General features: G+C 45.9%; 1 protein-coding gene across 1 annotated transcript in view; it reads left to right on the forward strand.

The window, feature by feature from the left end:
- Positions 1-13190: 13190 nt before the first annotated feature.
- Positions 13191-13343, forward strand: part of LOC122935548 (protein limb expression 1-like) — a 75917-nt gene continuing 75764 nt past the window's right edge. The window contains exon 1 of the mRNA XM_044291320.1: positions 13191-13334. Within this exon, the coding sequence (XP_044147255.1) occupies positions 13299-13334 (36 nt within the window). The 5' untranslated portion in view covers positions 13191-13298. The remainder of the gene's footprint in view (positions 13335-13343) is intronic.

Here is a 13343-nt window from a genome sequence, read left to right on the forward strand (position 1 = left end):
AGAATTAGTCTGCATGTCATAGCAGAGAATGAGCTTCACTCAGCCACTCCCTGCCCAGTCCATTGCTAATTTAGGCCTAGCACACAGCAAGAGCGAAGAGGTCCCGAACAGACATCTGGCTTCATGACAGCAGAGAACGTCTGGCATGTCATAGCAGAGGAATGAGGCTTCACGTCACCAACCACGCAACAGTCATTGGGCATATATTTAGGCCTAGCACACAGGCAAGTCAGAGAGGTCCCGTAACAGACAATCTGGCTGTCCTGACATCAGAGAATCAGTCTGCAGTCATAGCAGAGAATGAGGCTCACGTCACCCACCACTGCAACATCCATTGGCATATATTTAGTCCTAGCACCAGGCAGAGCAGAGAGGTCCGCGTAACAACGATCTGGTCTTCATGTCACAGAGATATTCTGCATGTTCAGCAAGATGAGGCTTCCGTCAGCCACACTGTCACAGTCCATTGCATATATGTATGCCAGCACACAGGCATATGAGGGAGTCCGTAACAGAGAATCTGTCTTCATGTCAGCAGAGATTAGTCTGCATGTCATAGCAGAGAATGAGGCTTCACGTCAGCCACCACTGCAACAGTCCATTGGCATATATTTAGGCCCAGCACACACACAGGCAGAGGAGAGAGGTCCCGTAACAGAGAATCTGTCTTCATGTCAGCAGAGAATTAGTCTGCATGTCATAGCAGAGAATGAGGCTTCACGTCAGCCACCACTGCAACAGTCCATTGGCATATATTTAGGCCCAGCACACACACAGGCAGAGGAGAGAGGTCCCGTAACAGACAATCTGGCTTCATGTCAGCAGAGAATTAGTCTGCATGTCATAGCAGAGAATGAGGCTTCACGTCACCCACCACTGCAACAGTCCATTGGCATATATTTAGGCCCAGCACCCAGGCAGAGGAGGGAGGTCCCGTAACAGAGAATCTGTCTTCATGTCAGCAGAGAATTAGTCTGCATGTCATAGCAGAGAATGAGGCTTCACGTCAGCCACCACTGCAACAGTCCATTGGCATATATTTAGGCCCAGCACACACACAGGCAGAGGAGAGAGGTCCCGTAACAGAGGATCTGGCTTCATGTCAGCAGAGAATCAGTCTGCATGTCATAGCAGAGAATCAGGCTTCACGTCAGCCACCACTGCAACAGTCCATTGGCATATATTTAGGCCTAGCACACAGGCAGAGGAGAGAGGTCCCGTAACAGACAATCTGGCTTCATGTCAGCAGAGAATCAGTCTGCATGTCATAGCAGAGAATGAGGCTTCACGTCAGCCACCACTGCAACAGTCCATTGTCATAAATTTAGGCCCAGCACCCAGGCAGAGGAGAGAGGTCCCGTAACAGACAATCTGGCTTCATGTCAGCAGAGAATTAGTCTGCATGTCATAGCAGAGAATCAGGCTTCATGTCAGCCACCACTGCAACAGTCCATTGGCATATATTTAGGCCTAGCACACAGGCAGAGGAGAGGTTCATTCAACTTTGGGTAGCATCGCAATATAATGGTAAAATGAAAATAAAAATAGGATTGAATGAGGAAGTGCCCTGGAGTCCAATAATATATGGTTATGGGGAGGTAGTTAATGTCTAATCTGGACAAGGGACGGACAGGTCCTGTGGGATCCATGCCTGGTTCATTTTTATGAACGTCAGCTTGTCCACATTGGCTGTAGACAGGCGGCTGCGTTTGTCTGTAATGACGCCCCCTGCCGTGCTGAATACACGTTCAGACAAAACGCTGGCTGCCGGGCAGGCCAGCACCTCCAAGGCATAAAAGGCTAGCTCTGGCCACGTGGACAATTTAGAGACCCAGAAGTTGAATGGGGCCGAACCATCAGTCAGTACGTGGAGGGGTGTGCACACGTACTGTTCCACCATGTTAGTGAAATGTTGCCTCCTGCTAACACGTTGCGTATCAGGTGGTGGTGCAGTTAGCTGTGGCGTGTTGACAAAAGTTTTCCACATCTCTGCCATGCTAACCCTGCCCTCAGAGGAGCTGGCCGTGACACAGCTGCCTTGGCGACCTCTTGCTCCTCCTCTGCCTTGGCCTTGGGCTTCCACTTGTTCCCCTGTGACATTTGGGAATGCTCTCAGTAGCGCGTCTACCAACGTGCGCTTGTACTCGCGCATCTTCCTATCACGCTCCAGTGCAGGAAGTAAGGTGGGCACATTGTCTTTGTAGCGTGGATCCAGCAGGGTGGCAACCCAGTAGTCCGCACAGGTTAAAATGTGGGCAACTCTGCTGTCGTTGCGCAGGCACTGCAGCATGTAGTCGCTCATGTGTGCCAGGCTGCCCAGGGATAAGGACAAGCTGTCCTCTGTGGGAGGCGTATCGTCATCGTCCTGCCTTTCCCCCCAGCCACGCACCAGTGATGGACCCGAGCTGCGTTGGGTGCCACCCCGCTGTGACCATGCTTCATCCTCATCCTCCTCCACCTCCTCCTCATCCTCATCCTCCTCGTCCTCCAGTAGTGGGCCCTGGCTGGCCACATTTGTACCTGGCCTCTGCTGTTGCCAAAAACCTCCCTCTGAGTCACTTCGAAGAGACTGGCCTGAAAGTGCTAAAAATGACCCCTCTTCCTCCTCCTCCTCCTCCTCCTCCTGGGCCACCTCCTGTTCCATCATCGCCCTAAGTGTTTTCTCAAGGAGACATAGAAGTGGTATTGTAACGCTGATAACGGTGTCATCGCCACTGGCCATGTTGGTGGAGTACTCGAAACAGCGCAACAGGGCACACAGGTCTCGCATGGAGGCCCAGTCATTGGTGGTGAAGTGGTGCTGTTCTGTAGTGCGACTGACCCGTGCGTGCTGCAGCTGAAACTCCACTATGGCCTGCTGCTGCTCGCACAGTCTGTCCAGCATGTGCAAGGTGGAGTTCCACCTGGTGGGCACGTCGCATATGAGGCGGTGAGCGGGAAGGCCGAAGTTACGCTGTAGCGCAGACAGGCGAGCAGCAGCAGGATGTGAACGCCGGAAGCGCGAACAGACGGCCCGCACTTTATGCAGCAGCTCTGACATGTCGGGGTAGTTGTGAATGAACTTCTGCACCACCAAATTCAGCACATGCGCCAAGCAAGGGATGTGCGTCAAATTGGCTAGTCCCAGAGCTGCAACGAGATTTCGCCCATTATCACACACCACCAGGCCGGGCTTGAGGCTCACCGGCAGCAACCACTCGTCGGTCTGTTGTTCTATACCCCGCCACAACTCCTGTGCGGTGTGGGGCCTGTCCCCCAAACATATGAGTTTCAGAATGGCCTGCTGACGTTTACCCCGGGCTGTGCTGAAGTTGGTGGTGAAGGTGTGTGGCTGACTGGATGAGCAGGTGGAAGAAGAGGAGGAGGAAGCCGAGAAGGAGGAGGTGGCAACAGGAGGCAAAGATTGTTGCCCTGCGATCCTTGGCGGCGGAAGGACGTGCGCCAAACAGCTCTCCGCCTGGGGCCCAGCTGCCACTACATTTACCCAGTGTGCAGTTAGGGAGATATAGCGTCCCTGGCCGTGCTTACTGGTCCACGTATCTGTGGTTAGGTGGACCTTGCCACAGATGGCGTTGCGCAGTGCACACTTGATTTTATCGGATACTTGGTTGTGCAGGGAAGGCACGGCTCTCTTGGAGAAGTAGTGCCGGCTGGGAACAACATACTGTGGGACAGCAAGCGACATGAGCTGTTTGAAGCTGTCTGTGTCCACCAGCCTAAATGACAGCATTTCATAGGCCAGTAGTTTAGAAATGCTGGCATTCAGGGCCAGGGATCGAGGGTGGCTAGGTGGGAATTTACGCTTTCTATCAAATGTTTGTGAGATGGAGAGCTGAACGCTGGCGTGTGACATGGTTGAGACGCTTGGTGACGGAGGTGGTGGTGGTGGTGTTGGTGGTACATCCCCTGTTTGCTGGGCGGCAGGTGCCAACGTTCCTCCAGAGGCGGAGGAAGAGGCCGAGGCGGCAGCAGCAGAATAGGCCGAGGCGGCAGCAGCAGAAGAGGTAGCAGGGGGAGCCTGAGTGACTTCCTTGGTTTTAAGGTGTTTACTCCACTGCAGTTCATGCTTTGCATGCAGGTGCCTGGTCATGCAGGTTGTGCTCAGGTTCAGAACGTTAATGCCTCGCTTCAGGCTCTGATGGCACAGCGTGCAAACCACTCGGGTCTTGTCGTCAGCACATTGTTTGAAGAAGTGCCATGCCAGGGAACTCCTTGAAGCTGCCTTTGGGGTGCTCGGTCCCAGATGGCGGCGGTCAGTAGCAGGCGGAGTCTCTTGGCGGCGGGTGTTCTGCTTTTGCCCACTGCTCCCTCTTTTGCTACGCTGTTGGCTCGGTCTCACCACTGCCTCTTCCTCCGAACTGTGAAAGTCAGTGGCACGACCTTCATTCCATGTGGGGTCTAGGACCTCATCGTCCCCTGCATCGTCTTCCACCCAGTCTTGATCCCTGACCTCCTGTTCAGTCTGCACACTGCAGAAAGACGCAGCAGTTGGCACCTGTGTTTCGTCATCATCAGAGACATGCTGAGGTGGTATTCCCATGTCCTCATCATCAGGAAACATAAGTGGTTGTGCGTCAGTGCATTCTATGTCTTTCACCGCTGGGGAAGGGCTAGGTGGATGCCCTTGGGAAACCCTGCCAGCGGAGTCTTCAAACAGCATAAGAGACTGCTGCATAACTTGAGGCTGAGACAGTTTCCCTGGTATGCATGGGGGTGATGTGACAGACTGATGGGGTTGGTTTTCAGGCGCCATCTGTGCGCTTTCTGCAGAAGACTGGGTGGGAGATAATGTGAACGTGCTGGATCCACTGTCGGCCACCCAATTGACTAATGCCTGTACCTGCTCAGGCCTTACCATCCTTAGAACGGCATTGGGCCCCACCATATATCGCTGTAAATTCTGGCGGCTACTGGGACCTGAGGTAGTTGGTACACTAGGACGTGTGGATGTGGCAGAACGGCCACGTCCTCTCCCAGCACCAGAGGGTCCACTAACACCACCACGACCATGTCCACGTCCGCGTCCCTTACTAGATGTTTTTCTCATTGTTATGGTTCACCACAACAACAAATATATTATTTGGCCCAATGTATTGTATTCAAATTCAGCGGGATATAAATTTGAGGCCTAGTATTTAGGCGCTGGGTGACCGGTATGGATTTAGTGACAGAATTAGACTTGGAAATGCACAGAAGCGTGTGTGTGAAGTTATTCTGAATGACCCTATGTGCACCTTCAATATGATCTACCCTTTTAGGGATAGATTTCAAATAGCTCTGATATAGCAGAAACGACTAAATTATGAAATTGCTAAATTGGGAATTGTATTTCAACCCAGAACAAAAAATGTGCTTTGACGGACACTAAATAACTTTCCCAGCCACAACAGGACAGCGGTAACGAGAGATTTAGCGGGATATAAATTTGAGGCCTAGTATTTAGGCGCTGGGTGACAGGTATGGGTTTAGTGACAGAATTAGATTTGGAAATGCACAGTAGCGGGTGTGTGAAGTTATTCTGAATGACCCTATGTGCACCTTGAATATTATATACCCTTTTAGGGATAGATTTCAAATAGCTCTGATATAGCAGAAACCACTAAATTATGAAATTGCTAAATTGGGAATTGTATTTCAACCCAGAACAAGAAATGTGCTTGAACGGACACTAAATAACTCGCCCAGCTACAGCACTAGGGACAGATTTAGCTGGATATAAATTTGAGGCCTAGTATTTAGGCGCTGGGTGACCGGTATGGATTTAGTGACAGAATTAGACTTGGAAATGCACAGAAGCGTGTGTGTGAAGTTATTCTGAATGACCCTATGTGCACCTTGAATATTATATACCCTTTTAGGGATAGATTTCAAATAGCTCTGATATAGCAGAAACCACTAAATTATGAAATTGCTAAATTGGGAATTGTATTTCAACCCAGAACAAGAAATGTGCTTGAACGGACACTAAATAACTCGCCCAGCTACAGCACTAAGGACAGATTTAGCGGGATATAAATTTGAGGCCTAGTATTTAGGCGCTGGGTGACAGGTATGGGTTTAGTGCCAGAATTAGACTTGGAAATACACAGTAGCGGGTGTGTGTGAAGTTATTCTGAATGACCCAATGTGCACCTTGAATATTATATACCCTTTTAGGGATAGATTTCAAATAGCTCTGATATAGCAGAAACCACTAAATTATGAAATTGCTAAATTGGGAATTGTATTTCAACCCAGAACAAGAAATGTGCTTGAACGGACACTTAATAACTCGCCCAGCTACAGCACTAAGGACAGATTTAGCGGGATATAAATTTGAGACCTAGTATTTAGGCGCTGGGTGACAGGTATGGGTTTAGTGCCAGAATTAGACTTGGAAATACACAGTAGCGGGTGTGTGTGAAGTTATTCTGAATGACCCAATGTGCACCTTGAATATTATATACCCTTTTAGGGATAGATTTCAAATAGCTCTGATATAGCAGAAACCACTAAATTATGAAATTGCTAAATTGGGAATTGTATTTCAACCCAGAACAAGAAATGTGCTTGAACGGACACTAAATAACTCGCCCAGCTACAGCACTAAGGACAGATTTAGCGGGATATAAATTTGAGGCCTAGTATTTAGGCGCTGGGTGACAGGTATGGGTTTAGTGCCAGAATTAGACTTGGAAATACACAGTAGCGGGTGTGTGTGAAGTTATTCTGAATGACCCAATGTGTACCTTGAATATTATATACCCTTTTAGGGATAGATTTCAAATAGCTCTGATATAGCAGAAACCACTAAATTATGAAATTGCTAAATTGGGAATTGTATTTCAACCCAGAACAAGAAATGTGCTTGAACGGACACTAAATAACTCGCCCAGCTACAGCACTAAGGACAGATTTAGCGGGATATAAATTTGAGGCCTAGTATTTAGGCGCTGGGTGACAGGTATGGGTTTAGTGCCAGAATTAGACTTGGAAATACACAGTAGCGGGTGTGTGTGAAGTTATTCTGAATGACCCAATGTGCACCTTGAATATTATATACCCTTTTAGGGATAGATTTCAAATAGCTCTGATATAGCAGAAACCACTAAATTATGAAATTGCTAAATTGGGAATTGTATTTCAACCCAGAACAAGAAATGTGCTTGAACGGACACTAAATAACTCGCCCAGCTACAGCACTAAGGACAGATTTAGCGGGATATAAATTTGAGGCCTAGTATTTAGGCGCTGGGTGACAGGTATGGGTTTAGTGCCAGAATTAGACTTGGAAATACACAGTAGCGGGTGTGTGTGAAGTTATTCTGAATGACCCAATGTGCACCTTGAATATTATATACCCTTTTAGGGATAGATTTCAAATAGCTCTGATATAGCAGAAACCACTAAATTATGAAATTGCTAAATTGGGAATTGTATTTCAACCCAGAACAAGAAATGTGCTTGAACGGACACTAAATAACTCGCCCAGCTACAGCACTAGGGACAGATTTAGCTGGATATAAATTTGAGGCCTAGTATTTAGGCGCTGCGTGACAGGTATGGGTTTAGTGACAGAATTAGACTTGGAAATACACAGTAGCGGGTGTGTGTGAAGTTATTCTGAATGACCCAATGTGCACCTTGAATATTATATACCCTTTTAGGGATAGATTTCAAATAGCTCTGATATAGCAGAAACCACTAAATTATGAAATTGCTAAATTGGGAATTGTATTTCAACCCAGAACAAGAAATGTGCTTGAACGGACACTAAATAACTCGCCCAGCTACAGCACTAGGGACAGATTTAGCTGGATATAAATTTGAGGCCTAGTATTTAGGCGCTGGGTGACCGGTATGGATTTAGTGACAGAATTAGACTGGGATATGGCCAAAAAATAAACAGACTATTGCTGGTTAAATGCACTTGGTGTGACAGCTTCACCCTGATGTAGGCTTTAGCCAAAAAACAACCACACCATTGAGGGTTAAATGCACTTGGTGACAGGCGCAGCTTGCCCCTGATTTAGTATATGGCCAAAAAATGAACAGACTATTGCTGGTTAAATGCACTTGGTGTGACAGCTTCACCCTGATGTAGGCTTTAGCCAAAAAACAACCACACCATTGAGGGTTAAATGCACTTGGTGACAGGCGCAGCTTGCCCCTGATTTTGTATATGGCCAAAAAATGAACAGACTATTGCTGGTTAAATGCACTTGGTGTGACAGCTTCACCCTGATGTAGGCTTTAGCCAAAAAACAACCACACCATTGAGGGTTAAATGCACTTGGTCGCAGCTTGTGCTGGCGCACCACAAGACACAAAATGGCCGCCGATCACCCCAGAAAAATGTGACTGACAAACGGTCTGTGCAGCCTAAAAACAGTGAGCAATTGAGGATCAGCAGCTCAATGATCCACAGCTGCAGATCGATCAGTTAATCAAGTCCTTTGGAGGAGTTAATCTGCCTAATCTCGCCCTACTGTCGCAGCCGCAACCTCTCCCTACGCTAATCAGAGCAGAGTGACGGGCGGCGCTATGTGACTCCAGCTTAAATAGAGGCTGGGTCCCATGGTGCTCTGGCCAATCACAGCCATGCCAATAGTAGGCATGGCTGTGATGGCCTCTTGGGGCAAGTAGTATGACGCTTGTTGATTGGCTGCTTTGCAGCCTTTCAAAAAGCGCCAAGAAAGCGTCACAAAAGCGCGAAGAAAGCGACGAACACCGAACCCGAACCCGGACTTTTACGAAAATGTCCGGGTTCGGGTCCGTGTCACGGACACCCCAAAATTCGGTACGAACCCGAACTATACAGTTCGAGTTCGCTCATCCCTACTTATAACGTCTCGTTTATTTATGGCGCATTACTCCCATTATACCCCTGTATTTTAGATAGATTGGCATGCTTGTCCCATTTATGGTACCAAATGATGTACAGAGGATCCATTTTTAGGATTAAAATACTAAATGTCAGAAATGAGAAGAGATAATTTGACATTTTGTGCATGTTGATAACATTAAATAGATGAACGTTTGAAGGTTGTGTTGCTGAATGTGGTAATGAAGCCTGGTTGTAAGTCTTGAACGTATTCCCCGTGTGACAGTACAGCTGTTCTCCTCTTGTTTTATCGTCAATGGTGACAATATTTCACAAAGCAGCCCAGCAGGACTGTCACGGGGAAGGATTCTTGTGATGATTTAAACATAAGACTCCATACAGCCGAAATCCCAGGCCCTTCCGACCAACGGCTGGGAAACAAAACAACTGTTTCCTACAGCTACTGTGTGAGACAAAGCGGATTATGAAAGCCGAGACCTTAAAAATAATTGGTGGTTTTAAACTGCACCATAGGCAAAACGATAACAAATGAGGCTCATAGCACAGATTACAAAACACTGTCGATTTTTGCCAAAATTTCTCTATCAAATCATATAATATCTTCCACTGACAAAAACACCAGGTGGCTGCTGTTAAAAACAAGATTCTTTGTGTCATTGTGAGTCCACAAGTTTATTGAATCGTCGTGCAGAAATGTCTGGTTTGAAGAGGAGCGCTCACCGCTCCTGACATGTCTGTTGTAGTGACTACTTGCATTCCCCCGAAATAACAATTCTGCAGCATCTAGTCTTATGACTGCATGATGTGCAATCGCTTTATTACTCCTGCTAGAAGTGTATGGCACATGCACAGTGAAGTGAGAGTACCTGCTGCGGCTTCATTGGTGCACTACACAGGCGCTAGGCGCCTTCAGCCTGTCCGAAAAGGAGAAGAGCTAGAAGACAGCTAGGTTGACTCTTCTTAGTGTCTCCACCTCCGTGACTCCAGATGGGTAATTAGCATATGGCGAATGCAGGAAAATGACAAAATCCTGCTTGTACTTTTCCTAAGCGCGCTTTCACACGACCGTGTTTTGCGGTCCGCAAATTGCAGATCTACAAAACGCAGATACCGGCCATGTACGTTTTGCATTTTGTGCACCTCACATGGCCGGCGCTATATGCCTTTTCTTGTCTGCGATTGCGGAAAAAAATTGGACATGCTCTATATTTTTTGCGAAGCCGCGTAACGGAATTACAGATGCGGACAGCACAAGGTGTGCTGTCCGCATCTTTTGCAGCCCCATTGAAATGAATGGGTCTGTACCCGTTCCCGCAAAATTTGTGTGAATGCTCCCGAATAAGAAATAATCTTTTAACAGGTTTCAGTTTTAGATGCACTAATTTCAATTCAGTCGTATAATATTTAGGGGCATTTCACACACAGCTTTTGTCACTTTTTTTTTTATGTATTTTTATTTATTTTTTTTCTTGAGCCAAAGCCAGATGTAGATTCAGAAGGAATGGGAAAATGTAAAGGAAGGAATTGTTTTTCTATTGCTGGCATCCATTTCTGGCTTTAGCTCAAAAGATTGCCTCATAAATAGCTGTGGCATTTTTTTGGAAAAAATGTGTGCGAAAACAGCCTTTAAAGGGAATGTGTCATCAGAAAATGACCTACTGCTTAATTCAAGTTTTGTCTGTTAATTATACAGAGGTGATATCAGTCATTGTAATTCTGCCTGGGATGATAATGATATGACTGCTGAAAAGTACCTGTACAGGAAGTCTCAACATATTAGGCTTAGCGGCTAGTGCAAAAAATGCATGATTTTTGGTATTTGTTTTAAATATAGATAGTAACATGGAAAATGAAAACAAAAATTGTAGAAAAAATGTTTTAAATAAACTTGTGATTTAAACAATAGGTCATTTTCTGATGATACTTTCCCATTAAGGGTTTGCCCAAGTTTTGAATTCTGCAAAGAAAAAAACAGCGCCACACTTTTCCTCAGTTGGTAGGTGGTATTGCAGGTCAGCAGCATTCAATGGAGCCGAGCTACATAAACTTCTGCAGCCATGTCTTTTGAAAAAAAGTAGCAATGTTTTACTGACCCATCTCTTTAACTAAAATATTTTTTGTCTCAATATGTCCTACTTAATTAGATTGCTGATACTATGACTCAACTTAGAAGCACAGGTCATGTATACGTCCAGGCACATTGTTTTTTTCCCTTTGAATATAATGTATCTGGTTATCTTCCAGCTGGTATAATATTACAGGCTCATCCCTAAATAATGTTTGTTTGGGAAAGAAACTGTAAGAATGGTTTTCATTAAAGTAATATGACCAACATCATAAACCAGATGAATATGTATGAAATAAACCCATCGCCGTGACACATGTCCTACTCAGAAAAAGGATAAAAATCAGAGTTTACCACTAGATCAAAGCAGAAGAGATAAGAAGAAAAAACCCGCCTAGATTTAGAAACCGCACATGCTGAGTGCGGGTCAAGTTATTGTATATGGTGATTAGTATCATGTGTCCGCAGATGGAGAAGCTGCAGATCTGAAGGAGTAAGCTGAGCAATATCTGGAATGTGTCTTCTGTACTGATATGAAGAGAAGTCAGGGAAATATCTAGAACATAAAGGTAGAGCGTCAAGGGAGGAAACGGGACGAGCGTGTAAAGTTCAAAGCAAGTAAAAAGGAAACTAGGGTGAGAATGGGGCTGGTGTAATGTTAGAAGGTATGAGGCACACATGGTCTTCTTCTGTAGGCCAAACCATACTGACAAAAGCACACCTTTCAAGTCATGTCATAAATCAAGTAGCCTGACTGTAATGCGCTAAAGGCCGGATCTCTCTAGAGTCTATAGACAGGAGTCTTTTTGGCAATTCCAGTTCTGCTCGCACCCATTTCCATTTATGTATTTAAAAGCATTGTCTGAGAACAACCAAAAACGGGGGAAATGTTGGGAAATGCCATAGAATAATGAAAAATATGTTAGAGCTCTTTCACACGAGCAGATGCCGTGCGGGTAATCCTCTGCGTGAAAGAGAGCCAGGCCCCGCTCCGGACAGCAGAGACACGGAGCAGTAACATGATTGATTATACTCCGTGCCTCTCTGTGACCTTTTTACTACAAAATCACGATGACAACTTTATCTCACCGAGATTTTGTAGTAAAAAGGTCACAGAGAGGCACGGAGTATTATCAATCATTGTCTCTGCTGTCCGGAGCGGGGCCTGGCTCTCTCTCATGCAGCGGATTACCCGCACAGGATCCGCTCGTGTGAAAGAGCCCTTATTTAGAAACAAGTGACCACTGCAGCTGATTACTTGCCTAAAGGCTGCCATACACATTCACGGTCTCTCCCTACTCCCTCCTGACTACCCCATATACATACACGCTCATACGAATATGTATGTGTATTCAATAGGGAGGGAGGAGAAGGCCTCTACCAGCCACTTCTGTGGGAAGCTTATCTCCCAGGAGAACAAAAGGATTGGGCAAAAATATTCATCCCATCCTTCTCTCCCCCAACATCATCTGTCAGTAGAGTCAGAAGCTCCCCATACAAATTAGACTATTGACAAAAACAACCGTTCATGGCGGGTTCAGCTGACAATACACTTGTGTATGGCGGCCTAAGCGGTCTCCGTTTTTTTTAGATGAATAACCCCTTTAATCTAGCAACCATACCTATGTATTTGTCAAATGTGATCTTATTATTTATGGATGGAATGTGAGGGTATTGGAAGAAATACTGCATCCAAATATGTAAAGGGAGGGAACGCCACTACTAACCTAAAAATTACAGATTTGTCAAACTATGTAATTTTCTCAATATGGTCATTAAAGTGCACTTGCACCTTAAAGAGCCAATTTAACCATTTTGGACCTTTTTTGTTAGAAGGGTCCCTGATGGCTTCCTGGTCACAGGGTGTCCTTCTTCTAGGACTTTCACCACGGTCCATCAGGGTGCTACTGGTTGGGGGTGTGTCCCTGCACAGTATGGCATTATCCAATCAGTGCTGCCAATTTTAGACTGTGCAGACACACCCCCTAAATGGTAGAGCTAGAAGGACCTTTATTTCTGACTGCTGGTAATTCACTCATAAAGCTTTAGAAGGAATAATAGAGGAATGGCACAACATAAAGTCAAATGAGTAGATGCACCAGAATTGTAACACTATGGGGAATGCAAGTATTTACTAAAACGGAAATGTCGGGAGAGGTGACAGTCCTATTTAACCCTGTATGGGGTTTCTTATACACGTGCTTCTTTCAAATGCCCTGTGACACAATACTTCTTTATGTAACTTATGTGTCTCAATAATACACACTATAATATTAATTAGCTTTGTCTTCATTGTTTCCTCAGTGTTGCACAAGTAGAGCAGAAGCACGGCGAGATGCGGCCAAGGTTGCTTTAATCAACTCCCTTTACAATGAATTACCCACCCGGACAATCACACACGAGTTCATCATGAAAAGTGTCCAAGAAGCTGTGGCCTCCACAAGTGTAAGTCTA

This window comes from Bufo gargarizans, chromosome 1, assembly GCF_014858855.1.
Source record: "Bufo gargarizans isolate SCDJY-AF-19 chromosome 1, ASM1485885v1, whole genome shotgun sequence".
Lineage (NCBI taxonomy): Eukaryota > Metazoa > Chordata > Amphibia > Anura > Bufonidae > Bufo > Bufo gargarizans.